The sequence below is a fragment of the Hermetia illucens genome, chromosome 6 (genome assembly GCF_905115235.1).
Source record: "Hermetia illucens chromosome 6, iHerIll2.2.curated.20191125, whole genome shotgun sequence".
Classification (NCBI taxonomy): Eukaryota; Metazoa; Arthropoda; class Insecta; order Diptera; family Stratiomyidae; genus Hermetia; species Hermetia illucens.
The window spans coordinates 35,624,789-35,646,314 of record NC_051854.1 but is presented as its reverse complement, the minus strand read 5'-3'; the positions used below and the strand labels follow the sequence as shown (position 1 = coordinate 35,646,314).

General features: G+C 40.7%; 1 protein-coding gene across 2 annotated transcripts; it reads left to right on the top strand.

The window, feature by feature from the left end:
- The first annotated feature begins 8,634 nt into the window (after positions 1–8,634).
- LOC119659709 lies at positions 8,635–21,199 on the top strand. 2 transcript variants are annotated; one of them, XR_005250366.1, is made up of 6 exons: positions 8,635–10,056; positions 17,456–17,682; positions 17,734–17,865; positions 18,568–18,750; positions 20,678–21,006; positions 21,081–21,199. XR_005250366.1 is itself a non-coding variant. In XM_038067963.1 (5 exons), exons 1-5 carry the CDS (start codon positions 8,649–8,651, stop codon positions 20,891–20,893), a joined length of 2,166 nt encoding a protein of 721 aa, XP_037923891.1. In that variant the 5' UTR covers positions 8,635–8,648; the 3' UTR covers positions 20,894–21,056. The 2 variants fall into 2 exon arrangements, 1 of the variants encoding a protein (XP_037923891.1); XM_038067963.1 differs by lacking the exon at positions 21,081–21,199 and having other exon boundaries at positions 20,678–21,056.
- Positions 21,200–21,526: the final 327 nt, after the last annotated feature.

Genomic DNA, 21,526 nt, shown 5'->3' with positions numbered 1-21,526 from the left:
TGCGCATCAATGAAGGCAAGACAAAATATATGGTGGCAACGTCAGCACCGAAAACGAATCAACCAACAACACCAAACCGCACTGGTCAAACACGAAGAAGAATAAGGATAGGAGAATACAACTTTGAGACCGTTGACAATTTCTCCTATCTAGGGTTGAAAATCACAACCGATAACAACTACGATGATGAAATCCGCGCACAGTTGTTGTCAGCCAACAGAGCCTATTTCAGCTTACAAAGACTGTTCCGCTCGAAACGTCTCACCATAGGGTCAAAGCTCTTACTGTGCAAGACTATGATCTTGCCAGTCCTCATGTATTCCTCGCAAACTTGGGTTCTTAGCAAGAAAAATTGCGAACTCTTGGCCGCGTTCAAGAGAAGAATCCTCCGAAGGATTTTTGGCCCCCTACATGAGGATGGACGATTCCGTAGCCTACACAATGACGAAATCTATGAGCGATACCATGACCGTCAATTATTTAATCCATTTTTTCCTGCCAAGAACCATTTTTGAGCAATTTGATTGCATTTCTGGGTAGAATAATAAGAAGAGCAATCTGGCAGATTGCTTCTGCGAGGTAGCCCCTCCTATGGGAATTTTCCGAAATTTTTTGTTTACGTTCCAGTAACCTCAACATCGTTTTTCCATTTATTTAATACCCCTGCACCAAGATATTGAGAAAAAAAATCTAGGTCTGATTTCAAGAAGTGAACTCATATCACACCCGACCTCTTCAAATTTGTACGACATATACTGGACTAAATTTTTGTAGGTGTTTAAATGCAGTTCAAGCTTTTTTTCTTCCGAGCTCAGTAACTTTTCAATGTCGTTATCCAGTCTAAGTTCTCTAATGTCCGGTCCAAGAAAGATACGAGGGAATTTTGTGGATAGATACTGAAAACAACAAAATTCGAAAATACTTTAGCTCCCAGACCCCAGATTTTTTTGTGTCGGCCATTCTTTTTATATCCAGATCTCATCTCTTGCCCTACGGTCCCATTCACAAATGAAGCAAAAGAATTTCGTGACTCTGCATTATCGTCTGAGTAACATTCCCCAAACCCTGAAGTCACCACAAATTAATCACTTGTGGTCGGAGTATTTGATTTTTTACAAAGAGGTTTCTTGAAGCATCCTTCAACAAAACTGCTTTCAGCCTCCTCGTTAATGAATCTATGAAAAGACTCCAATCATCTCACCTACAGGCTTGAATTTCTTCCTTTCTTGTTATGAAGGAATGATCCAGATTCCAATAAATACTTCCTTTGTCAAATATAAGTCTCTTGGGTGATTAGCTAGTTGGTTTTGCAAAAATAGTAGTTGCCACTATGGGTCTTTGGTTCCCTCTATTCCATTGGAGCTCCGAATGTAAAAGATTTTTTCTCCACTTGTGACCACCTCCTTAAATCCTTTGCATAAAGAAAGATGCTTTTTGTGGGGCCCTAAGTCTTTTGTTTCTCCAACAATTTTTTTTCCCAAACAACATTTTTAATATTAAGTCATTGACACACACTTAACCTGTTGTAATTGTAGATCTTAAATTAATAAAATTTAATAAGTTGATAGACATGGATTGCCCCTGGAGAAAGCTCCTAAAAACGCTCCTATCGCTATATCTGGTTTATGTGTATGGATGGTTGAAGAGTGGGGGCGTTGACAGATGGTAGGGGGACCTATTATGACTGGAAATGGCGTAAAGAGGACTACTGTACCTTCTCTGTCGAACAGACGATTATCACTGTATATATGAAATATGGTATGGAACTGCAGGAATGGGTTCTTATGGAGGAAACATTCCTCATCGACCTCAATCCCCAGACCCTCGGCAACTAGAGAGTTGGAAAGTGACTGACACCTTTCTAAGAAATTCACCGCGTATCTGGCCATCACAACATCGGTGGGCGGCGTTTGGGAGAAATCGTAGAGATTCTGGTTGGGTATCTACCTCGTGCCTAGGGGAGATATCCGTCCAGAAGATGAATCCGAAAGTGATCAAATGGCTCATTAACTATTTATAACAGACAATTTTGGCCTTTTGTGGAGTGGGTTTATTGAACGGAAGGATGGGATATAGTGATTTGAAGGCGCTGTTTACACGGTTTGGTGCCTTGTTAACATGAGGAATGTTGAATAAGTTGGAGGTGAAGGTAACGCCTAGGTATACAACTTGTTTAACATTAGGAATGGAAATCGCAATTGCAATCAGGACCGGGCTTGGGAACATCTATTGTGAAAACCGAAAAAATAGTTACAAAAAGGATGTATTCTTGTGGGATTTAGGGTCTTGAATGAAGTGCTCCAACACACTTCAAGGCCCTGCTCCAATATGGTTTGTTGCACCAACGATTGTTATTATCGTGGGATTCCAGCAGGGCTGACATAAGGAGAGGAGAGCTGTTGTTGAAATTTCTAGGACGTTGAAAGAGTAGCTTGCTGAGGTGCAGATGAAAATTTAGGATATTATTGAGCTTATAGACTAATCTGTATTGCAATACGGAGTCCAAACCTTTCCTTATATCAAGGAGATAAGCTATTGTATGTGTCTTGCGAAGAATGCCAAGCAGGATGTCAGTTTTAAGGATTGAAAAGACGTGTCCGACCGAATGATCTGTTCGATTGGTGAACTGAAAATCTGAGAGAATATTGTTCCTATCACAGTGCTCGTCGATGATTAGTTCAATAATGCGCTTAACATTTTTGTGGAGATTGAAAGAATGCAGATAGGCCTGTAACTATTGGGAGGAAAAGAATTTTCGTTCTTGTTCGGGATAGAATGATTTAAGAACACTTTCAGTTCGCAGGGAGGTGAGCGTTTAGAGAGGACATGACGGGGCTAATGGTAGCAGAAAATTTTTTAAGAACAATATTTAGGATTTGGTCAAGTCCAGTCGATTTTTTGCTTTTACTCCGCTTGACGACCGATTTGTTCTTGACGAAGTAAATTGGTGCGATAGAACCAGTAGGTCTGGTTGTAAGAAGTGGGTGTTAGAATGGGCTGAATCGGTTGATTGTTTGGGGATATATTGGTATAGATTTAAGAGAGATGATTGATACAGTGACTCCGGCTTCGAAGCTTTGGTCACGCATGTGGAATCTAAAATGGTGCGCTTTGAGGAAATGGTTCGCTATGACGTTTGCTTTTTCGGGAGGTGCAATGTTCTGAAGTAGGATGTCGAGGGAACAGGCAGTTTTGTCCAGTCGCGCCGAGATTTTACGAAGTCCCCTGTACGTATTTGGATTAATTTCTATATTAGACAAGCGGTTATGCAAGTGGTTGGTATACCGGGTGAGTATTCTATCACGGATAAAAGTGTCGAGGTCATGGATTTCGTTCTTGAGAAAGGAATATTGCGGAGAATATCTATTTCTAAATAATCTCCGCTGTAAAGTTTTTTGTTGTGTATGTCTTCCGGGGATGAGATGAAGTTTCAGTAATTGAGGGACCGAGCTGGCAAGAGTTCGTCGCATTCTTCCTGAATTGCTTCAATGTGGAAACTTGTCGGAGACTAATATTTCAGTGCACCGAGAATGTGTGTGGTTGATTGGTTAGCAAAACGGAAACGGAATAGTTTAAAATTTTGAAATGAGAGCCTATGACGGTAGTGCGGTTTATGTTCACCGAGGAACAGTTCAAGTTAGCGCCTACGAGCCCGTTTGGCTACGGAATTGATATTCAACTCAATGATGCTAACATCCATGTTTGCATATCAGAAGATTGATCATTGTGTTGAATTGTTGGGATGGTTCGGCAAACGTACGGAGATCCAGAACAACTTGATGTGATGACGGTTGTGGAGTGTAGGAGATTGAGTTTCTGCTCCGTAGCGCATCATCAAGGTGCTGAGATGGTCGATCTCGAAAATTGCGTCGAAAGTGACAAGCCATAGGCTCATATGCCCCTCTTCGCCTTCATTGTAACGAACGGTTTCAAAGAAAGCACGCTGGAAATATGGTGGACGTTCAGCAATCTTCTGTGCGGAATAAGTATTATCTAGGCCACGAATTATAAGTGGTGTGGTATTTTCAGAAGTGGGAGTATCTGTGAAGAACTTCGCTTGGTTCTTTGTTCTTGAAGAGTATCGGATGATTTGAATTTTCTTATTTATTAAGCGGGAAGTCTTTGGTGACCAATTTGTAGATCGAGCTTTCCGTAGCCCTGAAATTAAAGCAGTCAGCTTTTTCAAGGACCCGTTCTCAGAAACTACCCAACCCATATATCTGAAAAAATATTGTGGTCCATACACATGGTACCTAGGTCTCAAAATGCTCTCCATAGTGAAACCTGTTTAAATAAAGTTAATAATAGTAGGCATATTACCATGTTCGCTATTAGTATATTTTTTAGAAATTTACTGTGAACCGCCCTTCAATTTATCCCAGAAGAATCAAGTTTTTCATAATTTCCGTAATAAAGGCTATACCATAGAGCAAGATACTACCAAATTTGATGGAAATCGCAAGTCAAAGTTACCACTTTTATGCAGACTTATTGCATCGTACTAAAGTGAATGGTCTGACAAACTAAATGCATAAACATTACGAGCTAGGTACAAATGGGACAAATGCCCACCCAAATAAAAACTAAAGCAAAACTAAACAAGACGGAAAACCTAAACGTAGTTATATTTGAGTAAAATACCCCCCCCCCCCCCGGGTTTTTTTGAGGTCTCAACATCGTATAGAGGCAGCTTCATGATTTTTTCAGATTTTCCAGTTGGATAGTTTCTAAGAATGAGTCCTTTAAAGAAACAATCGTTTTCGACCCCCCGCACACCGTGCCTTTCCAAGCAATATCAAAATTACCGGATTCACCGGATTCAAAAAGTACTAATCGAGGCCTTTCATTTGATATCTAACATGATTATATTTGGCGAAAAAAAATGTACACCTCCCCCCCTAAATTCAACGCAAAACTATGTAATTGCTGCATGTGTTAATGATAGCCAAAACAATGGGAAAAGGCTGAGGTAAATTTTCAGATTCCTTCAAAGAATTTTGCCGTAGCAATAACATGCAGTATGTCGTATGACAAATTCTTCGTTATCATAGACGGAAATCTCACTACCTGAAGATTTAGAGATTAATTAAATTAATATGTATCCGTAGCTGCGCGCCGCCACGTAGTATCTAAAAAGCGCTAGAAGCTGGCTGTTGGAAACAGTAATTTGATAGTTATTGCTGGGAGCTGTATCTAAACTATAAAGGGGATGCTCGAGAAGTTCAAAACTTGTTTCAACTCTTATTCATTCTCAATATCAACATGCGGATCCTTGCTGGTGGATGGATTTTCGGATAGTAATAATTCATGTAAGACCTTCAGATTCTTTGGCCATGCAGTTCTCTGTGTAGGACCAATCTTCTGTATGTGCTCTAAGCAACTCAAATTCCTTGCGGAATCGTACAGCTATACTAATAAGAAGCGTTAAGTTTATTTAGCCACAATATATTAACAACAGTTAAAAAAAAATTAAGCTCTCTCAGCTGCTGTTGTGGAATTGCCAGCGGATTTCCCAACAACCATCTCTATGTACTTATTTTCAATGTCAACATATGCCTATAAATCTAAGAAGCCCCGTCAGTGACTTATTAAAATGCTGTCAAGTATCTAAATTTTTCGCTAATGAAAGCGTTATTTATAATATGAATAGTCTCTTAAGTTCGATAAATTTTGGAAAAAAATTCAGTAGTGTTAACATTCAGTTTTTTCTCTTGAATGTATAAGTCATCGTGAATAACTTTCTATTTAAGATTTGATTATGGAAAATAGTGGGACGGTACACTCGTCATTTGAAGATGGAGATACATCGACTTTCAGCCTTTTACATATTCAAAGTTTTCGTGAGAAGCTGAAATCCTTATCAAATATGACAGGCAAGCTAATCAGAAATTCAAGAAAAGCGACTCCTCAAAGTAAACGAAAAAGAAAACAAGCTGGAGGGGAGGACGGACATCCACAAGGTTCAAGTAGAGTGAACCAGCACAACCAGCATAATTCAAGTAGATGTGAAAATCAGGCCAAACTTGGAAAACTAAAGCAGGCTCCCCTGAACAAAGGAAGTAATGGAGGGCAAATTGAATTTACACATGCTCCGTGCGAATGTTTTAAAGGAGTCAATCCAAGGAAACCAACGGATATAGTTTCCTCTGAAATTGTGGCAAATTTTCAGGAGATACACCTTACTCAAGAACGCCAGAAGGAAGTGATTCACAGAGCCAATTTGCATCAGCCGATAAATATGAGTAGCAGTGTTACTTCAATGTATTCTACAAATAGCAGTGATGGCTACTCGCGGAAGTCAGCAGGTTCAGCCGCTCCTGTTGTTAGTAGAAAACCGATGATGCAACAAATGATTCGGTTGAAGAGAAGAAAGTACCCTTGTCAATGTGCATATGCTTTTAAGGCTGAATGTGCTCAGTTTTACCAACATAAACTAGAATGCAAATGTGGTACTCCAACGGTTGGCCAAACGAATGTTTCGAACAGAAAAGTTTCAGATGAAACGGGTAGGAGATATTCGTGTGGCGAAGAGCTAGAAAGCTATGCTTCTAGCCCAATTGAATCTACAAATTTCCCTAGGTGTACTTGCGAATCTGAAACTATCAACTGGGATATTACTTCAATTTCATCAACTCCAGATGCTATATATGATAGAATTGACTGGAATCCGGAAGAAGACTCCACATCTTGCCACTGCTGTGCATGTTTGCTAAATATAAAGCAAAAATCAGTTACTAATAAAAATAAAAATCCTAGATCTAGAAAATTTGAAAGAATGCAAGGTAGCAAACTAGCTGAAAAGGGATACATGGAACAGGATATATTAAATGCAGTGTCCTCGTCAGCATACGCACATGCTTTTGACTCTTCCAGTGGGCAGACATCCAATGAGCAGAAAGATTGTGTTTGCCCCTTATGTGGATCACAACATTTAGCTCGAAATAGTCCTAAAAACAATAATGAATACCTAACTTCTTCGATATGTTGCCTCTGCCAGCAACAAGCTGAGCTACCAAAATGTACAAGTCACTTCACATTGAGAGGCTCTTCCAATTTTACATGCATTGAAAAAAGTCGGCGAATGAATCAGATTCCTCTTATGTGTCAGTGTCCCAAATCTACAAGTGAGACAACCCTTATCCATTCAACAAAAAGTCTGAAAATATCCCTAGCAACTGCAAGTAATAAAACTGTATCGGGGGATATGTCAAGTGCTTGTAAAACTACACAATCTTCAATTGCTTCTCAAAACCGTACGTCTAATCTCAGTAATGCTTCTTTAAAATTGTCTTATCAAAGCTCAAACCGCTTTTCTGAAACAGAATATATTTGTTGTAAATGTAAAAGCGAACCAGCATTGTCCTCCCGATCTCTAAAGCAGAATAGTAGCCACGACAAACTGAGCACTCTATGCCTATGTGAAACACCTGTTTATTCTTTATCTAGAAAGTCTAGTAGACAATCAAACAGACCAGAGAAGAGGAAATCGCTCATGTCGTCAGTGGATTCGGGAAATGGTTTCGAAGACAACGTAAATCGAAAAACTTCAGGAGTCTTAAATAAAGTTACTGCACCTTCTATGCCACCATCAATGATAAGTGTAGAGCAGACCACCCATAGTTCCATCAAATCTTTCAAGGTCCATGAAGAAAATGTTCATGTTCAGTGCAAATGCGAATCAGGCCTGCATTATAGCTACCAAAGCTCAGTACTTACTAAATCCATATTGGAAGTCAAATCTGCACATTCGTCACTTGTTTCAGGAAATGCCTCAAATGAACACGGCATGAGGTCTTCCAATCAAAAATTTACTTGCATTTGCGACATTTGCAAACGTGAATATACTTCAAGCCCTGAGATTCAAGATGAACCACACTCTGCTGAATGTCTTTGCGCTAGTTGTCTTTGCCCAGAGGAATCCTATAATTACATCAGTCAGCACATTTCAAATGAAAGTGAAGAGGATCTAGAGTGTGTAAAATCGAATGGAACACAAATAAAAAAAGATGCTCTTTCTATAAAAAGTGATAAAAAGGACGCGGCGACTTTAATAGTTTCCGAAAACAATGAACCAGGCAGTGAATCCTGCACACGTATAGAATGCTGCTCTTGTAAATCGAGAGTTTCTGAAAATAAAACCAGCACGTATTCTCCCAACTTAAACACTGCTTCCAAAAATAGTGAACCAGGGAGTGAATCCTGCTCATGCATAGAATGCTGCTCCTGTAAATCTGGAGTTCCGGAAAATCAAACCAGCAAGTATTCTCCCAACTTAAACAGTTTTGAAGAAGCAAAAGTTTCTTCAACATCAAAGGTCGAAGAAAAGAAAGAAGACCCTGATTTGGATACAGATAAGGTGAATAAAGAAGATACTCCAATAAGTGGGCAATCGAGTGAATCACTAGAGTGTAACCAAGTTGGAACTATGTCACCTGAAATTAGAAGTGGGAAAATTGCCACGTCTACTATATGTGAATCAGCAGGATTTAGTGTTACAATGCGAATATCTGAGTTAGGTGATGTCGAAACTCAAATTCAAACTGAAATAAAATCTAAAACTTCAATAAAAGTAACGAATGTTACAGAAGCTGAGAGTAGACAATTGAAAGTGGAAGGTGACAGTAAAGAAAAAGGTAACTTTAGCTTACATGTACGAGTGTGATAAATCGTTATCATGTTTGATTTTCTTAGGGTTTCTAGCGGAAGATGACTCTAGATGCAGTTGTCCTAAGTACAATAAAGAGTTGATTGAGTTGCCGGATTCCTGTACTTGTATTCAGCGTCCTTCAGATGAATCTAATGTAGGGAGTATCACTTCTAACTCAAGTAATCACTCTGCAAAGAGCAAAACTTGCGTATGCACACAAAATCTCTGTGCGAGCCAAGGAACTTCTTCGGAATTGGAAAATAAATCAAATGAAGGGAGTGGAATCCAAAGTTTTGAGCAACAATCACAGGACTCCGAGCTCTTAAAAACTGTACCTGATGAGTTGAATCCTGACTTTGCATCAAACTTGTCGGGGTGTTCGTGTCAATCATCGGCCTCCAGTGAAGTTTCTATTCACTCAAAATCTCCTAGCACAATATCCCCTTCTAAATCAACTACCATTTGTAGCTGCTCTACAACTTCGCCATTTACAATATCATCTCATAAGTCTATCTACAGCTCGAAAAGCCAAAAACCAGGATCAAAAAACCAGTCGGAAAATGAAAGTAGACGAGAATATGAAAGCGTTAGAGGAACTGGAAGTGAAAAGTTGGAAAAGGAGGAAAAAACAAGTGAAAAGAGAGGCGAATGGGACGAAGATCTAGTGAAAGAACCAATCAACGAAACGAGTGTCATCAGTCAGGGAGTGGATGACCAAATTAAAGACCCGAAAGAAAAAGATCATAGAATCTCTAGGGATTTTACTGATAATAAATGCCCGAACAATTGTGGATGTCCCGACTGCCCTTTTTTAACAACATATAGTCGTCCGTTAAAATTTAAACCTTTGAAAATGGATGCACAGGAATGCGAAAAGCAACGGCAGAACATTTCGATTTACGGAAGCGATGATCTAACGTATGAAAGTAACCGTCTGAAAACCAAAAAGGATTCTCCAGTCATAAGAAAGGATCTTCAAACTAGTGAAAAGAACCTTCCGATCAATGATTTTTCATCAAATGAAAGAAATTTCTCTATGCGCAATAGAGATTTCCAAGTCCAAGGAAATCTTAACATCCAGGAAAATATGACTCCGTCACATGGCAGTCATGTCCCGGTACAAGGAAGAGATGTTTTAGTTCAAGGGGGAGGTTTTCCTGTCCAACGAAAAGATTTTCCAATTCAACAAAAAGATCTTCCGGTTTCGGGAAATAGCCGTTCGGTTAATGAGATTGAACCAAGAAACTTTAGAAACGAGCCAGCGGTTCCATTACCCAGAATGAATTTCTCTGTCTCCGAAAAGGACTTGACGTGTTCTAAGGTCTTGGAGCAAATTCGGGATGTACTTTGTGAAAATAAAAAAGAAACCCATGATATATCCAACCATCCAACATGCCCGTGTCCAAGAGGTAAGTAGATTTGATCAACCTTTCCAAGTTTATAAAAGCTAAGTGGGATTACAAAATAACGTACAGTTTGTTGGATACAATGCAAAGAAAATCAACGAAAAACAATCTTTTCGTTCCATTTGGAGAGATTGAGGCTTCCCGTCGTGCATACACTACAAGGCCTAAAGGAGAGCCCCACGAAAGAGATACTGGGGCTCTGCTTCGATGTTATACGAAAAGGACAAACCTAAGGTACCAACATTAACTCTTCAACGGAATCAATGAGCGCAGGCAATAATGGAAACTTTTGTTGAAACTGAGCCAAGCATTCATATCACACCATACCCAACATGGCAGTAAACCTCTCACACATTGGGAGCAAATATTTTACCACTACTCTGCACATATCATATAGGAAGCTGACATCGTTTCGTATTTCTCCTGTTCACTCCTTCGCAGAGTATGGGGCATAAACAGTCTCGTTTTTGTATAGATTTTTTTCGTTTGCCATTAGACTGTCTCATTATCAGCATACTTAGTGCTAGGTAAATGATAAGCCTACAGTAGCAAGACAGTACAAGTGGCACTCGTGCCCAAAACGAGGAGGACTGGCGCTTAACCAAATCGGCCATCACCTCATTAATTTTCTTCATTTCTTGATTATATCCGCAGGGTCATTTCTTTCCTAGTTTAGAAATCGGCTTTATCCTGATTCTCTAAACATTAGAAAGATATATTTCGTAGCCCCTGTATTTTTTTAACCAGACCATGAAGCCACTATAAAGATATATCCGTTTAAACAACTATTAATTTATTAAAAAACAGTAGCTTATACAACAAGCATCTCATATATTTACAAACGAATTATAAGTAATGAGCCGCTCCCACCCTCCCCCCTTCTATGCTCAACGCTCTTGCTCAGCGGATTCTTCAATTACATTATTGAAGAAAATGAAACGCAATCTGATAGGCAAGAAGGCACGACCGTTACAATTTGAAAAAAGGATGCCAACTTTGCAGAATGCATGAATTACCAACGGGTTCCGTATCTATTACATACCATGAAGTTTCTTGAATGCATTCTTGACAGCTGCATTCGCAACATCATCCACATGCCGCAGAAACTAATTAGTAAGAATTGTGACAACACTTAATGGAACAGGATCTTGTGCGTGGGGTTAAACTGCTCTAACGCGATCTGAAGAGCATCCACACAATGAGACTGTTCTTCAGTTTCATTGTCACCACAATTAATGCTGTCCAAGTGATAAGCCTACAGCAGCGGGATAGCACGGGGAAACCAACACAAACATCAAAGGCGACCGAAATTCCAAGCCGAGGCAACGAAATCGAGAGACTGACACTCAACCGTCACAATCACCGCATCCGTCAACATTTGATTAGTGTCTCACAACAAAGGTGATCTCGAGCGATTTGTCCATAAGTGAAACGGTTACATCATACAGCACGATCCCCTATTGATCTGAATAAAACAGAGTTTTCGACGAACGACCTCAATGATCAGTATAACGTGTTTTCTACTAAAAGGGTTAGAAGACTAGTAGATCGGTTCATAAGGGATACACACATTCCTAAGTGGCCATTTCACCATAGTCAACACGCCTACCAGAAAGGCAAATCCACAAATCCACAGAGACAGCACTCCATGAACTCACCGTAAAAATTGAAAAGGCGATGTCTGAAAAAGAATACGCCTTAGGCGCATTCATGGACATCGAAGGTGTCTTCAATTATGCCTCATTCGCGGCAATTTGTGATGTGGCAAGACAGCATGGAATCGAACCGCTGCTAATCAGTTGGATCCTTCACATGCTAGAGTGGAGAAAAATTCACATATCGGTCGGCTAGAAGTCTATTGAAGCAGGATGTCTCGGGGTTGCCGACAGGACGAGGTTCTCTTTCTCGCTATGGCTCATGGAGGACAAAAAAGTCTTCGCGCAAGCATTTGCGGACGACCCAACCGTAATAATTATCAGCAAGTTTGCAGACGCAGTATGTGACCGCTTAAATGCAACTCTGCATGAAATCCACAGTTGGTGCCTCCACAATGGACTCACGGTGAACGCTCGGAAGACTAGACTAATTATAATCACTAGGAACGTCAGGTGGGGTAGCTATGCGCTACCCACTTTAGTAGGGGCGAAAATCCAGCTAGCACAAACAGCCAAGTATTTAGGAGTACATTTCGACTCCCAAGTTAACGTGGAAGTACCATCTCCAGGAACAATATCAGAAATCCTGCAGATTGCTCTAGACCTGGGGACTTTCACCAAAACGGATACACTGAATGTATCCATCCATGAAAAAGACTGGGGTCACTAGAGCGGCATTTTTGTTGTCCCTTAAGAAGTGGGACATGAAAACCGTTATATATAGTTCAAAAAGCCCACGGACCCTCTTCCCGCCCAACCGAACTGAAGGCAACATCCAAAGGCCCGCATCACAGCGATGATGCGTTTTAACGCAAAGTGTGTGCGACCATGCGAAAATGTATTGCTACATCCCGATTGTCGCAAACACTTCAGTCAATGACGCGGAGGTCCTACACTACAGAGACATGGATCTTATATTGAAGACAGTGCGGATCAAGACTGAAACCCATTAGGTCAGATTGTTACCGGACAGGACTCTTCGGACTATAGCACAGGTTGCAAGGATAACTGCTTTTTGCATCTCCATGTATAGTCCAGCCCTAAGATCGAGCGTTTTCAGCACTTTATGTAAGTTCTGCGGGACTAATCCCGTCGCTGAAATTATTACTGGGACTACTTGGATCTTTTGTAGTCTCCAAGTCTGCTTCATATCGTCTGCCAAGGGGCCGTAGTTCCGGATTTTTTCGTGCTGTTTTTCAACAGTGTTCCGGTCCAACGGTACGGCTACATCGATTATAAAGCACGCTCGTTCTTCCTTCAGAAGCAGAACTAGATCGGGTCTGTTATGATTTACACTGTGGTCGGTGGCAATAGTGTGATCCCACAATAGTTTCACCCGATCATTTTCCAAGATTCTCTGCGGAGTATACTTATAGTAAGGATGGTAGGTTGCCACTAAGTTATACTTCAACGCAAGGTTTTGATGGAGAATCTTGCAGACGGAGTTATGACGATTGGTGTACTCGGTACCGCTCAACATCCTGCACGCAGATGTTATGTGCTGGATGGTCTCCTCTTCACAGTTGCATAACCTACAACTGGAGTTGGTGATTGAGGAGTCGTGAAGAATGTACCGTTTATAATTTTTTGTTGGGAGCGAAGCATCCTGAATTGAAGTTAGGAATGCTTCGGTCTCATAGAAAAGTACACCATTTGTCAATCATTTGTTGGAGGCTTCGATGTCAATGCCTGACAACAACAAATTTTTTATATGACCTCCGTGAATGGGTTTCTCTTTCCACATGTCGATCTTCTGTTGGACTGAAGTAACATTCGACATGGGATCCCATTCTCCGCTTCTCAAGTTCAAAGGAGATAATTTATTATCTGCCATGACGGTAGCCTGATGTATTTGGCTAGAGGATTGTTTCTCATAGAAAAACTCACGAAGAGAATGCACTTGATTGTAGTGCAACGTTTTTAAATCAAGTACCCCCCTTCCTCCCTGATGACGTGGGATAGTGATCCTCAATTTTTCGGCAGCTCTATTGTGCATGTTGTGTTTGCAAGAACTACCCTTACCCGTCTATTGACAGATTCTAAATCAGTATTACTCCACTGTATCACACCGAAAGTGTATAGAAGGACGGGAATGGCAAAGGTGTTGATTGCCATGATTTTATTTTTCCCGTACAGCTTAGTTTTAAGGACAAGATCCAGACGCCGCTCAAATTCCCCCAGCAACTTAGATTTCATAATTGCCACAGCAGGTGTTGTTGCTTGCAATATGCCGAGGTATTTGTAGACGTCGTCCGAATCCATGCCCTCAATTCGGATGTTATTTTGGCTGTATACTTCGTTGTCGGTGTGTTTTCGCCGAACAATTGTTTTTATGCGACATTTCTCCAAACCCAACTGCATGCCGATATCCCTGCTGAACTGGATGGTGATGTCCAGCAAGGAGCGAAGTTGGTTCTCGTCTTTGGCATACAATTTGATGTCGTCAATGTACATCAAATGGCTTAATGTACATTTCGACAATATGCCATGCTTGACTTGGAACCCGTATTTGCTTTCATGCAAAAGATGGGATAGCGGATTCAAAGCCAAACAAAACCACAGTGGGCTTAGAGAGTCGCCTTGGAAAATGCCACGCCTGATTGGTATCTCTCCTGATGTTTACGAAGATACCGATAGCTTCGTGCTCCAATTCTTCATTACTGTTCTCAGTAGAAGAACGACATTCGGGTTGATTTTATACAAGCGTAACACTTGTAGTAACCACGAATGTGATATGGAGTCAAAGGCTGATTTATAATCGATGTAGGCTGTCGAGATGTTTCGTTTTTGGTGGACAGCCTGCTTTACAGCTACCGTATCGATTATAAGCTGTTCTTTGCAGCCTCGGGAGCCTTTTGCGCATCCTTTTTGCTCCTCAGCTATCAATTTATGAACATCAAGATGTTTTGAGATGTTCGCGCACAGAACTGAAGTGAAGACCTTGTAGATGGTAGGAAGACAAGTAATTGGTCGACATTTTCAAGGGCAAGAGACACCCTGTTCCTTGGGGATGAGGAAAGTTATCCCCTTGGTGAAAAATTGTGGAACTAAATCAGGATCGGCAATCATCTGATTAAATTGATTTGCCAATATCCTGTGAGTGCTCTTGAACCGCTTCAGCCAGAAGTTGTGAATCTTGTCAACTCCTGGCGCCTTCCAGTTACCTGCCTTGTCAAGGACTGCTTTAACGTCGGCTTCAGTTACGTCAGGCATGGTCATTTCGGGGAGGGCCTCGCATGAACGCATAAGGTGTGGGAGCCACGCTGCTTCTAAATTGCAACGACTGGATTCGCTCCAAACACTTCTCCAGAAGTCTTCTGCCTGATCCAGATTGAGGTTACTTTCCCTACCTGAGTTGATGAGATTTTTGTAGAATCCTCGTTGGTTCTGGAAGAACAAGGTGTTGTCTGTCCTTCGCTGAAAGCTTTTCTGATACCTACGGATGCGATTGGAGCATACCGCAAGTTTCTGCTTCAGCACCTCGAGGATTTCTTCGATTGGCATATCATTGGACAGATGGTAGTTTCCAATGATGTTCGCAACGCATCTGTGCACTCTTGGTGATGGATTTCCAAGGAGTGCTTGCGTCACACGACCAATCTCCTTTCTCAACTTTTCGACTCTTTTGTTGAGTCGAAACACCCAGAACGGCAAAGTCCTTCTGCGCATACCTCTGTTATTCGCTCTAAGATGTTGGTTATGGAGACGAATAACCGTGGCAGCTGCAACGTAGATCAGGCTGTGAACCTCTGTAGCAGTAATCTCGCTAGCCAAACGATCAGCCAAAATTCTGTCAACGGCAGCAATGATGTTAGTAGTTGCCGAAGTAAACTTCAGTTTTGGGATCCTTGGCCTAGCGTCTGGGAGAATCTCAGCATACTCTGTGAATGCGACCTGGAATGCGGTCAAAGCCTCATTATAAATTGGGTCGACATCCCCAGTTACTAAGCTTCTCCTGACTACTGGATTCATGGAGTGCCTTACAGGTGGAGTACTTGTGTTACTCCTTTGACTAGTCCGGTAATTTGATGACTCCAGCCCGAGCTCAAGTGAAACCTCTTGGAAGATTTGTTGCCTAGTTGGTAAGGCAACTCGGTTGTTATTCACGATCACTCGGTACTGGTTGACGACGTTCTGTTCCGGAACATGACTTAGCTCCGGAAATCGGGTTATGAACGCGTCATGCAGTCGATGTCTGTACCCTGATGGATTCCGTTCCAAATCCGTGACACGGTAATAGGCGCGGACGATAAATTCGTTAAGTTGGCTCGTCCAAACCATACGACGCCTAGGTCTCCCGTCCCTGGTGGTTGACGGCATAACCGCCAAAACATCCAAGGGCGAAGAGCCGCTCTGATGTTGTTGAACGACCCTTATCCGTGTTGGGTACTGTCTTCGTGTCCCTGGGGTCCCATTTAAAGAATTTAAACAAAAGTCCCCAATTTTATTCCCACGAGTAATGGGGAACCAGTCAGCCCTGCAACAGAGCCCCAATGTTGCAATGCCCCATGGTTACCTCCAAAGGTAGGGAAGGTATTTGGAGGGGAGCCGCTGAAATACAGTGTAACGTCACTGCAATTCATCCGATAGGCGCGTCGATCCCTTCACCCCGGATTACGGATTTGTTAAGGAGGTTTACTCCCCCTGAACGGGAAGAATCGGTAAGGGAGGACGAACACAAAGGGAAACGTTCTGCTTGTCCGCGGCTACTTATTTACAAGATTAACTTGCGATATTCGTAGCTGACCCGGTGGGTCATGTCATTATCCGCAACCCATGACACGCGCCTGGTCGCATGCAGCTCTGCGTTTGCAACTCAGGTGAGGGTAAACCTGGTACGTCATATATATATATATATATATATTTATATATTTTAACGGGAGACTGCTCCTTACACTACCATATAGAAAAGATTGGGGTGGCGGTTTCGGCTATGTGCAGCCAATGTGAGAAGGAGGAGGAGACGGCCCTGCACTTTTTATGCAACTGCCCGGCATCCTCAGATCTCAGACGAAGACAGCTTGGCAAGGTTTCTTCAATGAAGAACCTCCACACTCTCTCCCCCTGGAGAATGTTCTCAGATTCGCTAAAGCCTGCGAACGCCGTAGCCGGGAAGCCATTGAATAGGCGATTTACGTGGATAATACAATGGGCCTAACAATGGCCTGAGCGCTCGGAGCTGCGGCTCCCCCCAGCAAACTCAACTAAACTAAGGATATCCGCCGTCGACACACTGACAAGACTCACTAGCTAAGATTGGCCTGAACTTATAAGTTAATGGGAAACAACCAAAAGGCAGAATGAAACTACGATGGCTTGATAGACTAGATGGTGATTTGAGAATCCCTCGACTCGAGCAGACTAAGCCTATGATAGAGCAAAAAAGTAATGAATTCAATCTAAACATGCGACCCCTGCTACCGAAAGGGATAAAGGCTAAAGAAGATGAAGTTCAAGGTTATTTATTATATTACATATATAACAGATTGGATTGAATTAAAACATAAAATTTAATTAAATTGCTTCTTATACATTCCTAAAGCCAAACTTTAATAAAAAGAAACAAAATTAGAATATCCGTTCTGTGCATCACACAGACGTAATATCGCCAACCCTCTGGTTGTCGCTATATCCAGATTCTACTGTGTTTTCAAACTTACTGAAATAGCCCAATTTCAAACATAATTTGTTGTTAGGACATTTGTTATTTAAACAATTATGGAATAATTATACATTTTATTTGAAAGGCGGCTTCTACAAACCAACTCATACATGTTTGCCTAGATGTAAATGTAGTTGTACTCCTGGAAAAAATAGTGAGTACTTGGGATTAACGAACTTCATTGCTAATATTTGTGAAGGCAAAAGGAGCCAAAATGGTATGAGAAGCGTCACTCAAATCGGCGATGAGTATTTGAATAAAGCTAAGGACTACGAATGCGATGATTCTCTATTTGGTATCAACAATAGCATGGTATGAATTATTTATATTTTCTAGTCACCCTTAAAACTCCTTACTTTACAGAATTCATTTTTTGGATTTTTATTCACCGAGATAAAGAATATTAAGAACATGCTGAATTGTGGCCTTCAAAAGTTTGGAGCGAACGAGCCGGCAGACTTCGATGCCAAACAAGTTTCCCGGCCAGCAAAATGTGTAATTTTTTGCATTAGAAATATAACTAATATTTTCATATGCGGGCAGCCCATTTGGCTGAGGCTCATATTTAATCATAACTGCGCATATACATATCAGGCACAGTCGACTCTCCTAGAGGATCCATAGACTCTTCTCCTTGCTTTCAGAAATGAGGGAAATCTTCTTTGGAGCAAACTAACAAAATTTACAATGACAGCTTTTGGAAAATGACTGTCGTTCTTAAACTACAGATATTTCCAATTTAATTCACATTAAATGTGCTTAAAAGTGCGCCCATAATATATGTGAGACACAAGCCTTGCCGAAAAACGTCAATAACCCAATAATTTGCGATTGATACACATTACTTGCATTATCTACATAACTTTGACGTTTGGATCTACCAAGAAAACTACATACAGCAGATTCGCCTCTCGGTACATAGCTTGAATTTGTAAGGTAGAAGAAAAGTACTGCGCATGTTTGACGTTCTGCAATCAATTGTATGTGAAAAATTTCACGCATTTACTAGGTTATTAGTGTCGTGTATGTGATGCATTGGGTATAACACAATACCCCAGGCACAATAATTTAGGATCAATCGCGGCTGCATACATATCACAACATATTCATGGTATTTTTGTCTTTGGACTTATTTGGAAACGTTTGAAATTTGCTCATGGGTTTCAATTACTAATTTTTATATTTTTAATATTCTAGTGCCCCAGCGGTAAAGGTTGCATAACGAAACCCACTATGAACATCTTACCCTCATGTTACCCGCCCCCTTTATGCCATTGCTCTCCACCCATCATTACTATAATAGGAGTGCAACCTGTCGGATCAAAGTCTCTTTTGATTACTTGGAGAAACGATCAATATTACGGCATTGTGGGCTATGAAGTAAGTATAAAATATAAACCCTTTTCATATAATTTAATAACAAAATTATATTTTTCAAAATATGTTATTCATATTAGAATAAGTCCACAAATATAAATACACGTAAAGTCTTAATTCCACATTTTTTATAATCATCATCCATCATGTATGTAGAAAGGATTCATGGGTCTTGTGATATAAAAAAGAACAGAATATTCTTTATTAAGCGATATTAATTCTAACGAAAAATACTGGTCTAACTAATGTCTTGTTCATCGTGATCGTAACTATTCTCAGTGTGAGGGCATACTTGCTTTACCTAATTAGAGTTCGTGGATCCTCGAGTTTTCCCAACCTTTTCATTGGAATCTTTTGTTCAGTCTGGGGTTTTCCAGTTCGAATGGTCTTTATTACTTTACTACTCTACTGCTTCCACGGCATCCGAACGAAGTTGACAAATTTGAACTAGCGTATTCAGTGAAGATACGAGAGTACCTGCCCTAGTAAAAATGTTAAATGTGAAACGGTGTTTCGGCTTCAATTCGGTGTCTATTCGGAACTTAACTGACACCGTATAGAACCGAATGCTCCCACGATACGAATAGGTTTTATCAGGTTTCTGCACAGTTCGAATTCGTGTGCAGGGAACAAAAAGCAATCAATGCTTTTGGTGTGAAATGGTCCTCTCGGTGAGCTGCGGGAAGGAGGACGAAAAGCAAGGGCCGCGACCACGACGGATCGTCGGGAGCCATTAAGGCAGCCTTTAGTGTCCGGTGCCAACGTTCCAGCTTCCCATTGGACTACGGATGATATGCACTGGTCCTGTGACGTTCGAAAGCAAGGAGTTTGCCTATCTCAGAGAAAAGATTAGAGTCTAACTGCATTCCCTGGTGCGTGATGGTTACGGCTGGTACACTTAATCGTGGGTCTATTCCTAACGTAAAATTTGAATCAATCCTGATGATACGATCCAACCAGCAGTCACAAAACACTTCATTCAGAAGATCGAATTCTAAACTCAGGGTCACCAATTTATCAATTCAACAGACTCTGTTAAAATGAAGAGGACTAGGTCGGTCGACGATTAGGGCAAGAAGAAAAAGATATTTTCTCACAAACAATTGTTTGGCTATCCAACCTTCTCTGTATTGTACTTTATATATCTCGAAATTATATTGTTGAGCGGCCTACCGATTTCAAAGCTGCGCCCACAAAATTAAATGACTCCAGATCAGAAGGTTGCGTGTTCAGATCACGTCGGGGTCACCACTATTGCTTGCTCAACTTTGTATTAATTAAAATTGAAGATGAAAATTAAATAATTTGATCCACCTTGCGTGTGAATAGTAATCAAAATTATTAAGAAAATTAAATGAAATTATTTATTTATTTAAAACACCAAAAATTATTAACTTTATTACAAGATGCGCGTACAACAAACAATTTTTTTGGGTTATGATGTTTACGCCGCCGCGGTTAGGAACAGAAGAGACCGACTTATTTCCATGCGGTCCTTACTGTCCCAACCAACGGCATTTTTCCGCCGCTAATTCTCCACTCCCCTGGTGCGTTCAGAAAATGAGTGAGGGGAGAGTTCCGCGCCATCTACCCGTCCGCATCCGCAACATTTGAAATAAATTTCGAATGCTGCAGATCCTGCCGCGCCACACAGCTATGTACATAGTGAATGTTGTCTTCAAAAGTCTAAGAACGTTAGTTAATCTACCATCATTCAAGTCCCCCACATCAGACTCACAGATTTTATTTAATAATTTAAGTAAGTTTTACCGGTCTGGTTCATAAGTCAGTGCATTTACTACACCACATTAGGCCACGCCTTCTAGATATTATATGTACGTACATCCCTAGGTAAATCTGTACCTGTAAACTTACATATATTTTGTAAAAGTTGAAAACTATATACATAAAGTATGTATCTCATCTCTAGGTTTATATCGATGGTTGTATGAAGAGCCGATGTTTTTCACCTATGCGAACTTCAGCTGTTGCTTTCGGTGTCGACCTTAGTGTTAAACACATTATCACGGTCATTGCTATTGTCGATCAAGGGTGTTCGCCATGTAATTGTTTGCCCACAAAAGGCTCAGGTTTTTATCAACCCAATATGTTGCGACTAAACGATTGCTGTAATATTTGTGCCTAACAAAAGAATTTGAATCGTGAATTTTGAAGTGGCGTTGCTGTTAGATTTATGCGGTACAAATTGCCAGTGAAGCAGGTGCTGGAGCTCTCTCCGTCAAAATAAACTAATAAAGGGTCAGTATTTAACACTGTTAATTATTGCGAAAATATGAATGAAATTTATAAATTTTGATGGAAATTTTATGTAGGAAAATCCAATGAAAAGAAATACATTTATTAAAATCTCCAAGTAACATAACTAATGAGAAAGTGTTCTTAAAGGCGGATCTCTTAATAAAATTGATGCCAATAAAATTGTTCATTACTAGTCCATATATTTAAGACTTTCATTATTATTAAATTTGACATTATACAACTGTCCTGAAGAGAGTTCCTAAAGGTGACATTTTATTTATGATTGGAATTGGGAATGTCAAAGTAGTGTCCAATAATACCTTGTTCGAGCCCGTGATCACACATGATTTTCGGAACTGTAATGATAGAGTTACACGTTTATTAATTTCAGTAGCGCCCATCATGTATGGAAGCAGCAGGAATTAGTACTACTGCCTAAGGCCGTTAAACTTAAAGATAAGCCAACGTCCTACAGACCTAGATATCTTTTGGACACTGTGTGGGCAAAATGCTAGAGCGA

Bases quoted from the DNA above. Each gene is read 5' to 3' on its own strand.
- LOC119659709 (XM_038067963.1), top strand. From the start codon at position 8,649: ATGTACGAGTGTGATAAATCGTTATCATGTTTGATTTTCTTAGGGTTT. The intron at 10,057-17,455 runs GTAAGTAGATTT...TTTATTTGAAAG, and splicing joins AACATGCCCGTGTCCAAGAG to GCGGCTTCTACAAACCAACT. The intron at 17,866-18,567 runs GTAATTTTTTGC...TTAATATTCTAG, and splicing joins TTTCCCGGCCAGCAAAATGT to TGCCCCAGCGGTAAAGGTTG.